The sequence below is a fragment of the Notamacropus eugenii genome, chromosome 1, assembly GCF_028372415.1.
Source record: "Notamacropus eugenii isolate mMacEug1 chromosome 1, mMacEug1.pri_v2, whole genome shotgun sequence".
In the NCBI taxonomy this organism is placed as follows: Eukaryota; Metazoa; Chordata; class Mammalia; order Diprotodontia; family Macropodidae; genus Notamacropus; species Notamacropus eugenii.
This window is the reverse complement of record NC_092872.1, coordinates 666598646-666618155: the sequence shown is the minus strand read 5'-3', so window position 1 is coordinate 666618155 and position 19510 is coordinate 666598646. Positions and strand designations below refer to the sequence as shown.

The window sequence follows — 19510 nt, the reverse complement described above, 5'->3', positions numbered from 1 at the left end:
CAGAAATCAAGGGCCCAAATTAACACTAAATCCCCCGGGTAGTGTCAAGAAACGGGAGGATGGGCCCTGGTCTTGTGCTGGGGTGACAGGCAGTGCTCCACTACGTTCCCTTTTCTCTTCAAGGTGAACACCTGTCCCCGAATTCTTCCAATCCAAGTCACCCAATTTCTGTCCCTTAAAGCCACAGCAAAGAGATGAAAATGAAACTGATAGGTCAGGCTGTCATGAACTCCCAGAAGTGATAAGAGCCCAGAGTAGAGGCTGACAATCTGGACACAGACACTCCAGGAGAGAAGGAGACAAGCACTAAGCCCAGGAAGAGACTCCTACCTACAGTTCTCTGAAGTAACTTGCCCAGTCACTGGAGCAAGAGAGTCAGGAAACACTTAGGGAGTACAATGTATTCCATTCATCATACAATTATACATTGGGTTTTCAACCAAAATTGTCCCTTTATAGGAGTACTTGTATTTTAAAAGAGGAGTAAGCCAAAGAAATGACTCTATATTGATAAAATTTCAGACAGTATGACAATCTAATATGGGAAATATTTTCAGGCAGGTACAGTGCCTTCGCAGGATCTACTAAATCATGCACAGTTTTAATTGCCTGTGCTGTCTAAAGGTAAGGGTAGGTTCTAGCTATCCTTTCCCCAAGGTGGGGTGGTATCCTTGAGAGACATAATGGAACAGCAGAGGAAATGTTAGATAAGGACCCAGGAGGCCTGCCTTCTAGCCCTGGCTCCACCATTCAGTAATTGTGTGAGCTCAGGTACATTATATAACCTCTGTAAGCTTCAATTCCTCCTGTGTAAAGTGGGATAATAACATCTGTCCTACCTGCCTCACAGAGCTTCTGGAAGGATTAAATGATGACACATGAAAATGCTTTGTCAGCAGTTAAGTTTTAAACAAAGGCTGTGCTGTCATCATCATTACTGCCCTCCTCCTCATCATCACCATCCTCCTCTCGTGCTCCTCCTCCTTTCAGTTAAAGAGGGTAGAGAATCATGGAAGAGGACTCTAGTCCAGAAAAGTGAGGGTTTGAAAGGAAAGTCAGGGTTCACCTCATCATCTAATGGGATGATGGCTCTAAATTCAGAGGGATCAAGACCCTGGCTGGACCTCTCTAGTGCCAGGATCTTGTTTGTCTTCAAGACATTTCAGTCAAATGCAAGGACATTCCCAGCATTTCCAAAGGACTCATGATGCAAAATGCCATCCACATCCAGAGAAAGAACTATGGAGTTGGAATGCAGAATGAAGTGGACTATTTCCTCTTTTGTTTTGTTTTTTTCTCATGGTTTCTCCCATTCATTTTAATTTTTCTATGCAACATGACTAATGTGAAAATGTGTTTAATAGAAATGTATGTGTAGAACCCATATTAGATTATATACCATCTTGGGAAGGGAGGCGGAGAAAATTTGGAATTTATGGAAGTGACTATTGAAAACTGGAAACAAATTAATAAAATTGGGGGAAAAAAAGACATTTCAGTCAGTGATCATGTGAATAAAGTACCATGTAGTCATTACAGTATATAGCATTCACCCCTAATCTCCCTCCCAGTTGAGTGTGTATGTCAGGGAACTTCCTGGTCCCACCTGCCCCCCCACAAAGGTTACTATTCTGTAATGAAGCTTGGGACTCCTTTGCCACTTAGCCCCAAGGAGGAGCCAAACTGAACCCGTTAACCTTATTTGATGACCACTTGCCCAGGCTCCTGGTTCAGCTTCTGAATTAGTGGCCAGGTTGGTGTCCTCCCACCACTACTGGGGGAGGTGCTCCTCTGCCCATTCACCAGGGACACTAGTGCCTCTGTGGCACTGCCTAGCACAATTCACTAGAGAGATCTCCTCTCCATGTGACATAGGCAGGAGTCAAGGACGTGTCCCAGGGATGCTGGGACAGAGACTTAAAGAGAAGCTATCTTCCCTTTTCTTCCATAGTGTCTGCAGTCAAGGAAGAATCATGATGATGATAATGATACAGTGAAATCTAGCATTTGCAAAATGCTTTAAAATATTACCTCCTTTTATCCTCACAGCAACCCTGAGGAAGGTACTATCACCATATCCGTTTTATAGCTGAGGACACTGAGCAGTACCAGCTCTCAATTATCCAGGAGCTAGTCATCTGTTTGTGGATTACCCAGGGCTCGCTACTTTCTTCCCCATTCTTTCTTACTCTGTGGCGTTGATGTTGTTTTTTAAACTACCGTTTCATTCATTAGGGTTCCAAGCCATGAGATGGGGGCAGGGCTCAAACAAGAAGCTTCTGCTGATGGGCCGCATAGGAGATGCTGACATAAAATGGTAAAGTTGGCATTCTGAAAGTTCAATTCATTCTCCAAAGTTCAATTATTCAGATAACCAAGTGTTAGCACTAGATATAAGAGAAACATGAGGCCATCAAGAAAATCAATCAATATTTTCTGGATTAGATTTCAGTCTCAAAAAAGAAATGATGACAAACCCAAAGGATAAGAGATTCATACCTGTCATACAGCAGGTGTTTTCTTGGGACAGGGCAGCCTGGACTACTTCAGAGGCTCTATCTCTGACAGTTTGTTCCTCACTCTGCAGAAGGATGAAGACACACTTCCAGAGCGTAAGAGTATCTGGAAGGCCTAAGAACACAAAAAGAAGATGAGATTTTAGAGTTGCTGTAGTAACAAAACCATAATCAGGTGCTTCTTCCAACTCTTCTTTTTCTGGGGTCAAACAAAGTGATATGGCCAAGAAATGGGAGGGGTGATCTAGGAATGCCAGTTTGAAGAGGAAAGACTTCTAAAGGCAGAAACCAGTTTCTTGACTGACTGGCAGCTCCCTGCTGCCCTGTCATGATGACTATCCAGGCTGGAATCAGGGCCACAGATATTCCAGACAACTCACAATCTACAAAAAAAGTAAGAGCTCACAAACGAGGGCATTTTGGAGAAGCAATTCCAAAGACTGAGTTATTCTAGAAAATTCTAGAAGTAACATTTCCATAGAGGTAAGATTGAAATAAGGTAAAGGAACCTTGAAGATCCATAAGACTAGGGCTGTCAGTGTCATACTTTATCTTCTGTCCAAAAGAGGCACATACTCAATGGCTGACTCTTAGATGATTTGGCTGATTTGCATGAAAAGAACTGTTCAGCAATAAAAGGAGGGACATGGCAGGGGGAAGGAGTGGTTTAGAGTCCTGGGCTTTCTTCCCATCTCCACTGATGATTTACTAATTCATTACCATTTATAGGTTTCAGTTTTCTGTACATCAATATGTGATGTTTTTCTAGTGACTGTCTCATACCTCTCTCTGAAGCATGAGCTCTCTAGTTTTATTCAAGTGGTATTTCATCCAGTGGTGGAGGTCACAACCCTTCTATGCCTTCTCATCTTTATTTTGACTATGCCTTATACATTCTTCACAGGGGTTGCACTCAATAGTCTGGAAAGATTTCTCTGGATATCATATGGGTGCCAAGGGAGCAAACAGGCTATCTATCTTTTAGGAACAAAATACCTTTCCCTGGTCACTACCCCCCTGCATGTGTTATTTCACTATATTAGAACATACACTCTTCAAGGGCAAGAACAATTTTACTTTTGTATTTGTACCCCTAGTGCCTCATTAGCTCAATATTTTACACATAGTAAACACTTAATAAATATTTTTTCACTCATTCATCCATTCATTCATTCATGTGACTTCTGGTAAGGAATTATTTGTTGGTAATAAATTCTGTGCTATGTACATATACAAGGTGCCTTGCCATTACCCTTTATCACCTTAATTCTTTGGAACACAGAATACTTCATGATTCATAGACATTCAACATCACTGGAAGAACACTGGCATTAAGAAGATGGGCCTTTGTTTCAAGAAGCTTGGAAGGAGCAGGAGTGTCATTAGAAGAACTATTCACTTTCCCAAATAACAGCATATTCAATTCTGGGTTTACTTCACTATCTATCTATAGCATCTGTCCAAGATTTATGCAATGATGGACCAGCTCTATGGGCTGTCTATAACACTGTATATTACACTTTACATTCTTCATCCACTTGGTTTTTCCTAGGTGAATAGTTAGGCTACAAAGGATACTCAGTCTAAAGGGGAAAAAAAATATTCCTTATACATTGTGAACTCCTCCACAGGTTCCTGTTTGTAGATGACATTGTGTTGATCAAAATCTTGAGAATACTGCAGAGACTATCTATTTCTCACATTTTATTTTGCCTTATCACTGTTTGTGCCCCTAAACCATCCCCCTATTCAATTATGAACTCCTTGTGGCAGGAAATATATTTTAGTCAATCTGTGTATCCTTGGAATAGTGGCTTGTATAAAACAGATACTTGATACAGGTTTGATTTGAATGAATAAATGAATGGATTCCTCATCTCTTAATCTCCAGATGAGGGTGAGGCAGGAGGCTGACATTTAGATGACAATTTTATTAACTCCTAGATAGGAAGATCTATCTTGTTGATTTTTTTTTTCCTTTTTAGATGCTTTACCGTTGTGTTTTTTTTTAACATCTCTGTTACATCCCAATGACTGCCTCTCGTCAAGTGAATCCTCCGTTGCAAATGGCTAAGTACAGTCAAGCATGTCAGCACGGCTGAGGCTGAACATCTATCCTCATTCCATACCTATATGTAGTTCAGTACTTCTCTGCTGAGAGAAAGGAAGCCTGATTCCCCATCATCAGGCCTCTAAAGCAGTGGTGTGGAATCCAAAGAGAAGGGCATCCTTGCAGGCTGCACACTGACTTAGCAAATTACAAATTGATATTATTTAGGCTGTATTGTATTTTTATTTATTTTGCTAACCATTTCCCATTTACATTTTAATCTGGTTCCAGACACTGGGGAGTTTTGTCCTCAGTCTGAACCTTCTTCTCTGAAGTCACGACCTCCACTTTGCTCATTCAAGATTTTTAACATTGGTTGGGAGAAGAGATTAGAATTCTAGGGTGCTCCCAAGAACACACAGGGAAGAACGTGTATGCAAGACAGTCCTTCTTGGGGATATTTCTATCAGAGAGATAGGATGCTGATCCAAATGTATCTCTTGTGGAAGCTCTGTCAGAACTATGTCCTCTAGAGCCTAACATTATCCCTAGCACTGAATGTGAATGTGTTAATCAGTCACCAAAAAAAGTAGGCTCAGGAGAAAGGATGCTAGATTTGTAACTGGGAAACCTTAATTCAAATCTCAGCCCTGCCACTTACTACCAATGTGGCCATGGGCACATCATTTAACCTCCCTGGGTCTCAGTTTCCTCATCTGTAAAACAAGGGATTGGACTAGAATGCCTCTAAAATCCCTTTCAACTCTTAAATCTACAATCGTGTGAGCCCACCCTGGTTTAGTTTCACGCACGGACAGCAGATGTTTTTCTGCTTTTCAAGCAATTATGACCACAAGGGCATTTATTTCACATATTGTGAAGGTGTCTTTTTCCCCTTCAGTTGCTTTCCTTTCTGGTTACTTTTAAATCATGTGCTTTTAGACAGTTCAGCAGGGACATGGTACTTAACACAACATGGTCCCTCTGTTGAAGTACTCACCAAGAATCAGATGCTGGTTGGTCAGGAAGATTGGTGTAACGCTGATGAGGACTTCAGCCGCTGCCATTCTGGTCTCCGTCTGGAGTTCACCCCCACAACAATAGGCCACTAAATGAACCCACTGCTTCAGTTCCATCTCCAGCAAGGGCAAACCCTGAAAGCACAAAACAGATTGGCAGCAAGATATGGGCCACAGCTCAGGGCTGGGACTGCTACACAGCTAGCAATTCCCATAGTGGGTAGAGTGTCCTTGGGTCCAGATAATGGGCAGAAATAAACAAGCCCAAAGAAAACCCATCCTGGAGCAGATGTAAAAGGAGCATTCAAGAGCTGTCAATCTTTCAGTCAGGAACCCAACTCCACTATACTCAGGAAGCATCTGTTTTGGTCTGCTAGAAGGACACACGGATTATTATAGGAATACCCTATCTTTCACATTGTGAAGTTAGGAGTGTATAAACAAAGGGGCATTTTAGTTTTAACTTTAAGAGGGGATTTTGCTGAATTAAGTTAACTATTAATTAATTTTATTTTTTCACACCCCCACTGGCAAAAAATATACCTTGAGTCTTTAAAAAAAATTGTAATATTTTATTTTTTCTCAATTGTATGTAAAAACAATTTTTAATATTTTTATACTGAGTCCTTTTTTTACCTTTTTTGTTTAACCTTGAGTCTTTTTAAAAAGCTAAAATACAAATATGAAATCATTTTCCAGCTCCCTGTGTAATCCTGGAATTAAACTGTTACCTCGAAATCAGAAAGATGTAGGTTTAAAAGGAAAAGGACCTATTTGTACAAAAATATTTATAGCAGCTCTTTTTTGTGGTGGCAAAGGATTGGGAATGGAGGGGATATCCATCAACTGGGAAATGGCTGATATTGTTGTATATGATTGTGATGGACTTCTACTGTGCTGTAAGAAATGATGAGCAGGATGCTTTCAGGAAACACTGTAAAGACTTACATAACTGTGGCCAAGTGAAGTGAGCAGAACCAGGAGATCACTGTATACAGGAATGGCAATACTGTAAGGAAGCTCAACCGTGAAAGACATAGCTACTCTGATCAAGACAGCTCTAAAGGATCCATGATGAAAAATGCCATCCCCCTCCAGAGAGGGAAACGATAAACTGTGAGGACAGACTGAAGTGGACTTCTTCAAGCTTTAATGTTCTTGTTCCATTTTTAAGTGCGTTTTCCTCTACAGCATGGTAATATGGAAATATGTTTTGCATGAATTCACACATATAAATCAATATAATATTGTTTGCTTTCTACAGGGACTGGGGAAGGGTAAGAACGAAGGAGAGAATTTGGAACTCAAAATTTAAAAAATAAATGAATGTTCAAATTCTTTTACATGTAATTGGGAAATATTTATGGAAATAAAAAATAGTTTTAAAAAAGATGCAGGTTCAAGACCTGCATGTGATACATACTAATTGTGTGACCTTGGGCAAATCAACAACTCTTTAAAAATATAAAGTATAGGTGAGCTGCCTATTTGCATTAGCAAAGGTGTCGTCTATACCAGTGAAATCAAAGGTCCTGACCAAAACCAAAAAACTCCACTCTGCAACAGTAGAGCCTATGGCTTAAAAATGGATGAAAAATAGCATCTGATTTCAAGATAAATGAAGTGAAAGCAGCAGCTATTTTGTATAAGAGAGATTTAACTCAGGCACAGAAGAACTGAGTTCTTAAGGTGAATAACACCCTGCTGTTGACAGGGCAGATGAGGTGAAGTGGTCAGTTGGCTGGTAATGACTCTGGCATCATCTCACGGGTGCCAATCACTTGTATAATATTTCCATGTTGCTCCTCCCCATCCATCACCCAATTTCTTTTTCTTTAAAGCTATCAGCACAGGACTTTGCTCAGCATGAGTAAATCATGTGGGAACCCCTGTGCACGGTCAGTCTCTGAAGTATGCAAGACTCAGCCTGGCCCATGCTCAGACCCACAGGAAGAAATGAGGTGGGGTTTGGGGCAGAGGAGGGCACGGTGGAATGCTTGACTGGAGCATCAGATTTCCTTGCTTTGGTCAATGCCCTAAACTCACGGAGCTGCATCCCGTAATACGCCCAGGTCTGGCTTCCCAGGAGAGGGAGTGGGAGATGAATTTTGGTGGAGGATGCTGGCATATGGGTGGGCCGGTCTCAGGGACAAAGGAACTGCCCCCAGAATGAAGACACAGACATAGATGGCTTTGGTTATGGCCCCAGAATTTGTGGAGCAACTTTCCCTGTTCCCCTTGGGGACAGCTCTTCTTTACTGACCCTCCCTGAACAGAAAGTGGACCAGCCTTACCTCCTCACACATCTGCACATGGTGAGCGACCAGTTTGGAGGCAAGCCTCAGAGCTTCACTCTGAATTTTGATTCTGGGGGAAAAAAGTGGGAGAGAACACAACATAAAATGAAACGGATGCTTCATGAACAGAGATGTTGACTTTAAGACTTTAGTTGGTCTTGACCAGTGATTTCACTGGCATAGGGAACTCTCAGTGAAAAAACTTCTCCAAATGTGGATTAGCAACAGTTCTGCTGGGCACACAGTAGGTGCTTAATCCTTGTGAGCTGACCTAGTGACTGAAACCTTGGAGACAAGCCTGGATCACTGAAGGTTAAGTTACTAGCCCAAGGTCACATAGCCAGCATATGTCAAAAAGGTAGAACTTAAACCCAGGGGTGACATTATTCACCCCTGACTCCAAGGTCTGCTCTCTATTCACTATACAACAGTGCCTCTTATACTATTAATATTCCGCAAAGAAAATCAGCCTTTTACTTAATAATAATAGCTAGCAATTTACAAAGCACTTGAAGGTTTATATGTTGCTTTACATACATTATCTCATTTTATCCTCACAACAACTCTAGGGGGCAGATGCTACTTTTATTCTCATTCTATAGATAAGGAAAGTGAGGCAGACAGGGGTTAAGTGACATCTGAGGTCTTCCTGAGTCCAGGCTCAGTGCTGTCTCCACTGCACCACTTAAGTGTCTCAAGTTTGTGTAAGAAATTAAAATAAAAGGTAACAATAAAATGAGAGAGACTGGGCTGTGGCATGGAGAAAGAGAGAGAGAGAGAGAGAGAGAGAGAGAGAGAGAGAGAGAGAGAGAGAGAGAGAGAGAGAAATAGCAATTAGGGGAGCAGACCTCTCATTGGAAGCATTTGCAACATTCATTGTCCAGGTCAAGAATTCCTTTGGGGTCTGGTGGATACAACTTTCAGTCAGAGGAAGCCATTTGCTGACATCCATGCAATGGAGAATTTTCAAAACCTATAAATATAAAATAGAATCAAAATGCATGAAAGAAGAAACAATTACTTAGTGTGGAGAGGAGTGAATAGAAGTGTATGAGTGCCCATATAATAATATCTTTCACTGATATGGTGCTTATGTCTCACTTTAAGACCACTACCCTCCTGAAAGATGGAAAAAATTATCCTAGAATGATAGACTGGAAACTGAGTTATGGGGAAAGGCAATGAATTACCCAAAGTTATACTGAACTAGGATTAGAACCCAGATCTCCAGGTTGTTAGGGCAATGTCCCTTATACTAGACCAGGTAGATCAATCTTTCCTACATGCAGTGGCTGACCAATCAGGATGCGTGTCACTAGCCTGTGTACTTTATTACATCCCCCTATCACTATCAGTGGACACCTTTAGTAAATGCTTCTGTGATCACAGAGCCATCTTGGACCCCATATGAAGAGTTCAGTCCAGATCTCCCCTGCCCTATGAACATTAAAACCAACGTACTCCTTCCTTAGCCTATAAGGAGCCCCCGACTTACATCCTCCTCTTAAAGCACCGGTGTCCTAGTGAACTCTATCAGAAGGGGAAGCACTAGAATATGGGGGAAAGTACCCAAAGACTGAACCTTGGCAAAGCACTCGTGGTGCTTTTCCTCCATGGCCATCTTCAAGAGTGTACCCCCCACATCAGGCAGGGCGGGCAGAGGACCCCTCTCTTCTCTTCTCTTCTGCTCTGGGACTGCTGGTGTCACCAAACGCAGCATGGCTTCCAATGTCAGCAGGCGTACTTCAGGGAAGTCAGACTGTAACAGCTGAACGAGAGAGATGGGACTGTCCTTTGTCTTCTCACTGGGGTCAGCTGCTGTGGCAAACATGGTGGCTATCACCAGTCTGGTGAGGCTCTGCAAATACAGGATCAGACCAGGAATGGCAGAGGAATAGGGGATTCCAGTTTTTAGTTCAGATTCAGAGATAACTGTGCCAACCTCTTCCCAGAAGCCAAGGATTTTGAGGCCTAAAAAGCAAAAATCATGAGGAAAATTGACTTTACTACCTTTCTGAAAGAACACAGTAGAACCTCCTTCCCTTTAAAGGATCACTGATCTAGAGCCACAAGGAATCTCTGAGGTCACTTAGGCCAGCCTCCACATTTTACAGATACAGAAACTGAGACTTGGGACTTGCCCAAGTCATAGAGGTAATTTTAGAGGTGGGATCTGAACCCAAAGCCAGTTCTCTTTTCTATTCTAGTCTACACCTTGATTCTTCAAAGGTCTGGGATTTCATTAGTATGGGTCCTCCCTTCCCTGATCGAGATCATAACTCTACGCACTTTACTAGACAGTATCCATGAGTTGCTGTTGGCAAAAAGCAAAAGCAGACCAAACCCACCAAAATGACTACTCTATGGCCCACCTCCTGGTGGTAAAGCTCCTTTCAAGTTATCTGGGCTGGTATTCAGTTCACTGCCCAGCCCACACAGAAAACCTTTTCAGCTGTAGCAGAACCTGCTAGAGCTTATGTAGAACATGACACAGTGGAGGGGCGGAACTTATGGGTTTGGAAATGCACATTTAACATGTCTTTCTTTAATTGATTTCACATAGACTATCTAGAAATGAGGGGCCCTTTAATGGTGAAATGTCGATTCAAGTATAAAGGTTGTGCTTAATTAGCACAGTGCCCAGCACATAGGAGTTTTGTTGTCTAGTCATTTTCAGTTGTGTCTGACTGTTCGTGACTCCATTTGGGGTTTTCTTGGCAAAGATATTGGAATGGTTAGCCATTTTCTTCTTCAGGGCAGGTGCTTAATAAATGTTTATTGAAGTGAAGTGATCAAAGATAGTAATTTTGAAGAAAATGGATATCTGGACCTTTTGCTATTGTGTCATAACATCTGATATCTGGAAATAAGCATTTGAGTAATTCAAAGACACTAGTTCATTAGAAATTTCCATCCATACAGATATGGAAAAGACAATAGGGAAAAAGCAGTGTCACATAAACCAAGGGAGGAGAGTGCCTAGTCACAGGGGAGGGGAACTTGTAGTCTAAAGGTCACATGTGGCTCTCTAGGTCCTCAAGCGTGGCCCTTTGAATCCAGACGTCACAGAACAAATCCCCTTAATAAAAGGATTTGTTCTGTAAAACTTGGACTCATTCAAAAGGCTGCACCCAAGGACCTAGAAGGCCACATGTGGCCTTGAGGCCGAAGGTTCCCCAACCTTGGCCTCCGATGAGAGGCTGGTCAACAGAGTCAAAAGCTTCAGAGATATCAGATAGGAGGACGACTGAGGAAAGGTCACCCAAGTGAGCAGTTAAGAGACTGCTGGTAACCTTGAGGACAAAAGCCCAGGAGAGCAGCGCCGTCAGCTGAGAGGGCTGGGAAGTGATCTGGAGACGAGGAGACACTGGGACAAGTGAACGTTATCTCAGGACGAGGGCTTGATGAGATGGAAAGCTCAAGGTCTTTAAAGGGTGGGATGACCTAGGAAACTTTATTGACAGCATGGGAGGAAGCAGTAGATAAAAAAACAACAAAAAACTGGAGAATAGAAGAGGAGAAGAGAAGGAGGGAGAGAGAGGAAGGGAGGGAGGAAGGGAGGGAGAGAGGGAGGGAGAGAAAGAGAGGGAGAGAGAGAAGGAGAGGAGGAGAGAGGGACAGAGGGAGAAAGGGAGGAAGAGAGGGAGGGAGAGAGGGAGAGAGAGAGAGGGAAAAAGGAGGGAGGGAGGGAGAGAGAAGATACTACTGAGGGGACAAGTGCTGGATAGGATAGAAGAGTATCAAGCAGAGGGCTGGATCTGGGGAGTCTCTTCCTCAGAAACCACAGCAAAAGATGGGAAAAGATATTTGTTGTCCAGTCATTTTCAGTAGTATCTGACTCTTTGTGACTCTATTTGAGGCTTTCTTGGCAAAGATACTGGAGTAGTTTGCCATTTTCTTCTCCAGCTCATTTTACAGATGAGAAAACTGAGGCAAACAAGGTTTAAGTGTCTCATCCATGGTCACACAGCTAGGAAGAGACCAGACTGGACCTCAAGAAGCTAAGTTTTCCTGACTCCAGGCTCAAGATGTATCAGAGATCCAAAACACATAGTAGGGGACAATAGAGAATTCACTGCAGACTTCTGCTTTCTCAGTAAAGTAGAAAGCAAATTCTCTGGGAAGGGGGAATGGAGAAGAAATGGAACAAGAGGCTTGAGGAGAGAAAAGGTTTAAGATGGCCATTCTGTGGAGTGTGGCAGAGTCAATCAGGGAAGAATAAAGTGCCTGGTGGCAGTGAGGGCCTAGGTGATGCTAGCTAACAAACAGCAGTGCCTATAACCTACACAGTGAAGTGAATTTCTCTAGGGGTGTTCATCAGTGTGTATGTGGAGAAGGCAGATGGTAGGGGTAACTCAGGGCTGGAGTTTGGGATGGCATGAGCAGTTATAAACAGAAGGGCAAGAAGGGCAAAGGTGAAGGACGGTGTAGAGCTGAACTGGTAAAAGATGGGGTAAGGAGAAAAATGGCAGCCATACTGTGGTAAAGAGGTCGGTACAAGTTACAATGAGGATGAAAAACAGGTTTAGTGGAGGGGAGAAGAAAGGAAAAATGGTATTGATAGAAGATTATGATTAGAGAGAGAAATTTCAGTGTTCAAGGTCACATAAATGGGTGAGGGAATTTCACCAGCAGCACCTGAGCATCTCTGTGTGTGAGTTTAGGTGTCTTCCCTAAAGTCCAGGTTTGGTCTTGGGATGATGTGTGCTGTTTGTGTACTACCAGGAGAACAAAGAACTCTAGTGGGACATGACCCTGGTCTGGCTGTGGGCAGGAGGCAGGAACCAGAGATCCACCCGAGGGAATGCAGACTGGTCAGAGAAGGAGCCAAGAATGAACTGTGGCCTGACACTAAGCTAACCAAACTTACGTTTGTGTCCCTGAGGCTCTCCATTGCTTTGCCTCCAAGGAGCTATTGTAAAGACATGTTCTCAAAGTGGACCTCAAATGCCAGGAAAATACACCTTTCTAAAATCTCTAGCATTTGAATGATCAGAAAATGGGAGCTGGATTGTCCACCAAGGTACCAGACAATGGAGTCAGTATTCTCTAAGCTGGACTCAGGAAAGGTGCTGATGGCCTTTGGCAGACCTTTCTTCTTCTCTTCCCTTTGAGGTTATCTCCAAGTTACTCCGAATATATTGGCTAGGTGGTCAACAACAGTAACAACAAAAATTGGTAATGCTTAACACGGGAGTATTGATTATGGAGCAGCTCTGTGGCATGGTGGATAGAGTGTGAGGTCTGCAGTCAAGAACATTCATCTTCATGAGTTCAAGTTTGGCCTCAGACGCTTACTAGCTGTGTGACCCTGGGCAAGTCACTTCACCCTGTTTGCCTCAGTTTCCTCATCTGTAAAATGAGTTGGAGAAGGAAATGGCAATCGCTCCAGTATCCAGAAAACCCTAAATGGAATCATGAAGAGTTGGACAAGACTGAATGACTGAACAACAACATCCCATTCACTACAGGAATTGTTCTAGACTCCTTCAGTATTCCTGTCCCCACCCTCTCAGATGAGGACGAGTTTCCTCATCTCCAAAGGTTTTCTTGTTTTATATCTCCTTGAATTTCTCTCCCACTACTTCTTCCTCTATTCTGGTGTCTAACAAATAAGTAGCCTTCCTCACTGAGACCAGTTCTTCTGTAGGGACACTTGATTCCATCCCTTCCTGCTTTCCTCAGCAGATTGTCTCCGCAATCTCCTGGTGCTTTATGTTTAATCTCTTCCTAAATACCTAGGCAGTTTCTTTCCTACAAATATGCCCATATCTCTGCCATCTTTAAAAAACACACAAAACCTCTCACTAGATCCTACCATCCTCACTAGCTAACATCCTATACCTTATTTGCTTTTCATGGCTCAATATCTGGAGAAAATGTCTACACTTGCTCCATTCCCCCTCCTCTCACTCTCCAGCTTTTGCAATCTGGTTCCTAACTTCATTACCAAGTTGAAATTTTTCTCTTCAAAGTCACCAATGATCTCATAATTGCCAAATCTAATGGCTTCTTCTCACTTCTCATCCTTCTTGACTACTCTGGGATATTTTCTCCTCTCTTAATAATAAGCACTTAATAAATGTTTATTGATTAAAAGACATAGGTTTAACAAATACTCATCGACTGAGAACAAGGGCCAGCCATGTGGACAGCGGTTCGTTCTAATTTGCACCATTTTGAACTAGCGAGACAAAGTCTAATTTGGGGGCACCACATGCCCCTGGAACTTTAAATCATTCTTTTCCACGAATATAGAAAATTTGCCAGCTCACCTTCGCTGATCGTACCCAGACAGTGAATAAATAAAACTCCAAATGAAAGACCTGCCTACCATAAACTGTTACTTGTCCTGGGGTGAGGGATGAGGGACATGGCTGTGGTCAAGAATTCAAAGATGTGACTAGACCAGACAGGCCACATTCACCGTAGTTCTCATATACCCAAGGGCAAGTTTATTTTTTTGCCTTCATCTAATTTCGTTCGCATTCATTGCTTGTCTAAAAGTTCCTTCTATTTTGGAAATAGTTTTGATTTAATTGGAAACAAAGTATGATTGTAGCTCTCTAAATGAATGAAAACCCATAGGAGAAAAGATTTTTTTATTGCTGAGATCTTGCTGTCAGCAGTTTCTCAAATCTACCTATGAATTATATGTCTCAACAGTATGCTTTGATAAAGCGATAAAATCCAACAAAGGCTCAAGGACAACTGTCTATCTTCCCTTCAACAAACATGCTCTTAAACTGGACAGCAGAAGGTTTTGCCAGGAATCTAGGTTTTCAGAAACAATTAACAGTAGGCCTCACTTTACAGTTCTGTCCTAGAGATCCAGCACTATCTCAGCCCAGGTCCAGGCCTGATTACACTTGTGTCAACTGTGTTGTTTATGAATAATGGAAGGAGGAGCCACAGAGATCCTTCTAAGGACTTGGAAAAATCAACATGAAAGGAGGAATCAAAGAATCACAGAATTCTGGGATTGGGAGGGATTTCAGTGGCCATCTATCTAGTCCATCACATCTAGAAAAATAATCTCTCCTACAACATACCCAACACATGGTCATTTAGCCTCCATGATGACAAGCAGTTCATTCTACTCCTAGAAAGCTCTCATTGTTAGGAATTGTTTTCTCATGGTCAAGTCTATATTTGTTTCTTTGCCATCTTCTAGCTACTGGTCCTGATTTTACCCTCTGGGACCAAGCAGAAGAAGTCTAATGGCCCTCCACTTTATGACCTTTCAAGCATGTGAAGACCAGTTTCTCAAAAGAGAAAGTGACTTTACTTATTGGTGCAAATGTGAGGAATGGAACAGAATGGGGTGAGGGGAAGCATTTCATTTAGCAATGGTATTCTAAGCCTTCTATGGGTAGAGCTAAGGTTATGATCCCAAGTGGAGCCCCAGAAGATAATTAAATGACTTTTTTTTTTCAAATACTGGCAAGTCTCTTTTAAAAATAATCCCTACAACATTCTTTTAGGAAAGAAACGAAGCATTTTGAGAAATATCCCCTTCTATTTCAATGTTTTGAGGCTATAGGGTTAAGTCAGAGTTGAGCACATTTAACTTTTTTAAGTTTATATTCTTCCTGCTAAAAAAAGGGAGAGGGGGCACAAGAACTCATGGCCAGATTTGCTAGCAGCAAATATGAGGAGGTAGGGGGAGAATCTGGGTCATCCCTGCCTCCCAGATATGTGGTTTTTTTTTTTTTTATGTTAACTGACTTGAAATTCTTATTGGACAAAATTGTAACCAGATACAATTCAAGTTCTTATTTGTCAACAATCAGGGTAATTAGGCTAATTCTAAAAATTATTTGAAATGCTCTCCCTCTTTGTCTTTGCCTCCCAGCTTCTCTGGCTTCTTTCGAGGCTCAATTCCAACCCCACCTTGTATAGGACACCTTTCCCAGTACCCTCCCCAGATGCCCTCTGAAATCACCTACCATATACTTTGTCTATATCTTGTATATATATCATTATTTGCATGCTGGCTCCTTGACATCAGGAACTAGGTATTGGATTTTCTTTGTACCCCCAGCACACAGCACAGTGATCGGCACACGGTGCTTAATAAATGTGTGTTAACCCACTGAAGGACTACTTTGCAAACTTCTCAGATTCTCACATCTGGTGCATGTAATTTTTAATGAACTATATAATATTTTAAGAGTAGACACAGAACAAAATGGATAGTAAAATCGAGTTTGGCTGGATGATGGCTGATTTAATAAAAACCTTGGCTTCTAGTTATCTAGGAAAAACTGTTTCCCTATATTTCCCTAAAGGGGAACCCTTCTGATTACCATGCTTGGCATGGTGCCCTCTGGGGAGTCTGGGCTGAGGGGCTTTGGGACAACTACTGGTTTATTTTGCTCAAGCTTTGGTTTCTGGGTTCTCATAACTTTCTCTTCACTTTCAAATAGGTTAATACTCCTAAATCTCATCCTCAGCTTGTTCTTAAAAGGGATAATGGAACCTAAAATATCACTAACGTTTATACAGGCTTTAAGGCTTACAAATCACTTGCCAACAACTACTATCTCCCTTTTATAGATAAGGAAACTGAAGCTCAGAGACTGACTTGCAGATGATCACATGGCATCTAGGAATCTGCAGTAGAATCAGAATTTTAGGTTTCCTGACCCCAAGGCCACATTGATAACTATGCATTCTTCCACCTTTGGCAAAGCCAGTTCATTTTAATGGGGAGGAGTGTTGGGTAGTGGTGGCCACAGATGCAGTCATGGTAGGGCCTTATAGGGGTGGGTAGGTCAGAATGAGGGCCCAAAGAGAAGGGTACTATGGTAGTGTTTCTCTTTCAACAGCATCAGAGCAGGCCAGCAGGGGATTGTGAGATGTGGCAACAACAATCCATGAGCTGCCATGATAAGCAAGAGAGCTCCACCTAGATGTTGGGTGACTGAGATTGAGCTCCACCTAGATGTTAGGTGACTGAGATCAAAGCCCTGGTCACCTCCTCTAATTATGGCCCTAGTGCTATCCACTGTAACTCACTGCCTTTCTAATTTTAGAAAGTGGATAGCCTCTTTTAGTCTGTCAGTAGGAAAAGAAAATGAATTGGTAAGACCACTTTTTGAAAAGTGGCTGTCCTCTATTAGTTATAAAAGACAGCTGACTTCTCTGGTCTGACAGACCACTGAAGAGGCTGAAAGCTGGAATGGGAATTAAATTTGAGTTTCTTCTGTATTCTCTAGGATACCCAATGCAGCAAGGCTCTGCCTATGGGATGAGGCCTTAGGAGGGCACTGACAAAATATTGGTGAGTAATAATCTGAAAGGATCATGGGACCACAGGTGGAGAACTAGAAGGAACCATGGAGGCCATCTACATCAACTTTTTCATTTCACAGATGAGGCAACTCAGGATCAAGGGGGTTAAGTAAAGAAGTTCTGAACCTTTTTTGTGTCATGGACCATTTTTTTTATTGGCAATTTGATGAAGTGTATGGAGAGAATAATGTTTTTAACATATAAAATATAAATGGTTACAAAGGAAGTCCATTACATTCAAATCATTGTAAAAAATTAGGAAAAAATCAAGTTCATGGACTCCAGGTTAAGAAGTTCTTGGCTTAAGGTCATATAGATAGTAAAATGGAAGAGACAGGATTTGAACCCAAATTCAAGTTTTCTAGTCATTTGTCATCATAGATGATGGGCTCTTTGAAGATCATGGTATAAATTCTTTTCTTTAAACTGGAGAAAAAAACGAAGCAATCACATGTGGGTTCAGCTCTTTGCTAACAGCCTTCACAAGAACTTGAGAAATCTAGCTATTTAGACACACACTTATTGCATAGATCAACTTCTGATTGGCCATTTTTCTTCTGTCTTTTCTAGTCTAAAGGTCATTCCTTTTGGCAAACAGAAGAAATAGAAGAGTGGTCAGTAGCCTAGGTCTTCCTTAGTTTCCTTTACATAACCTTTTGTTGAAATTTTTAGCAAAAGGTGTAGCTTGCAGCAGAAAAAAGAAAGATGTTTATTTTTCTAAGGCCATTTCCAACATGGAACACAGACCCAACACTGAAGCAGGCATAAGCATGGAGTAAACTCTGCTTGACTGTTGGGTGAGGAAAAAAAGAGGTGGCCCTGGACAGAGCCAACCCAAGTACTAAGCTTGGTCAAGTTCTGCTCCTCAACACCCTTAACAGGTGGCTTTGAACAAGTGTCCTAACCTCATTTGTTAAATGGAGATAACAGTATATGCATTACTAACTTCCTATCCACAGAAGTCCTACTCTGAGCTGTAGAGACTTTGAGCAGGAGTTTGGTAATAGGCTATGTTATAGCCTCCAAAGATCAGTCTAGTTAAATTTGGGGAAGTTCATCATCTAAAGGCTGGTCATCAAATGATGGATCTTTTCTTGGGGGGTGGGGGTGGGGCACGGTATTGATAGTTAACTTATAAAATAGGGGCAGCTAGGTGGTGAAGTGGAAGAGTGACTCATCTTCCTGAGTTCAAATCTGGCCTTACTAGCTGTGTGACCCTGGGCAAGTTACTTCATCCTGTTTGCCTCAGTTTCCTCATCTGTCAAATGAGTTGGAGAAGGAAATAACAAACTACTCCAGTACCTCTGCCAAGAAAACCTCAAGTGGGGTCATGAAGAGTCAGACATGACTGAAGCAAACATGCAACAAAATCTTCTATGAAGATGTAGAAAGATGGTGATCACCATTAATGAAAAGAGTATTCACCCTGATGAACTCATGCATCTGTTGTTAAGGAGTGTAAAAAAAGACTTCTGTAATTCTGAAAGCATTACATAAATTTAAGAAATTACTAGTAGCACTGTAAATGATTATACCTCAGACTGCTAGCCATCTCTTCTCTCTAGCCCTTCTTCCTGGGTCAACACAGCAGTCCATTTTTTAGTGTTGTATCTCTACGCCTACTCAAATGTTCTCCATTCTTCAAGGTCCCCAGTTCCTTAACGTATAACTCCAGTTCTGCCTTTCCTGTCCACAAAACTTACTGTAGCTGAATTCTGGCATTTAATTACACTCAGGGTTTTACTATTCTTGAATTGTTTCATCTGTAAAAGTCTTCTCTCTTCCTAGGCTGTAAGCCCTGGTAGGGCCTGTCTTCCCTTTTGTCTGGCATCCCAGACAGAGCTTATCAAAGCTCTGAAAACAGCAGCAGTAAAGAGTAAGCAATGCTCTCTCTGCTAATCATTTTTCTTCTTGCAGAATATTAGAACTGCTCCTGAGAATAGGAGTTTTAGATCTGAAAGACAGTTCATGTTATTTTACAGGTGAGGAAATTAAGGCCCAGTGATTCGCCTATTTCCTTCTTCTGGGTGACTGATCAGTAGTACACTCTGTAGGTAACATCTCTCAATTTACCTTCACCCAAACATATTCTGAATATGCTTCCTAGCTTGTTTCATTTGATTTCATCTTAAGATACATCTCCATCCAATAGCTCTTTTTATCCAGTCCAGGGGTGGGGGACTTGAGGCCTTAAGACCACATGTGGCCTTCTAGGTCACAGGCCACACTTAAGGACCTAGAAGGCCACATGTGGTCTTGAGGCCTGAAGTCCCCCACCGCTGATCTAATCTGTTGTTTTTGAATGAGGTGTACCCACTCAAGTCATATTCC

The 19510-nt window shown here is 41.9% G+C and overlaps 1 protein-coding gene across 3 annotated transcripts in view; it reads right to left on the bottom strand.

Annotated features, from left to right (window-relative positions):
- The window catches only part of THADA (THADA armadillo repeat containing), a 433436-nt gene that overhangs the window by 64058 nt on the left and 349868 nt on the right, over positions 1 to 19510 (bottom strand). For 2 of the 3 annotated variants that reach the window (XM_072635750.1, XM_072635749.1), the window contains 5 exons: positions 9465 to 9853; positions 8731 to 8855; positions 7880 to 7952; positions 5567 to 5720; positions 2500 to 2631 (listed from right to left, as the gene is read on the bottom strand). In XM_072635750.1, coding sequence (XP_072491851.1) covers positions 2500 to 2631; positions 5567 to 5720; positions 7880 to 7952; positions 8731 to 8855; positions 9465 to 9853 — 873 coding nt within the window. Of the gene's footprint in view, positions 1 to 2499; positions 2632 to 5566; positions 5721 to 7879; positions 7953 to 8730; positions 8856 to 9464; positions 9854 to 19510 lie in introns of those variants that run through there. The other variant, XM_072635751.1, reaches the window with a different exon arrangement.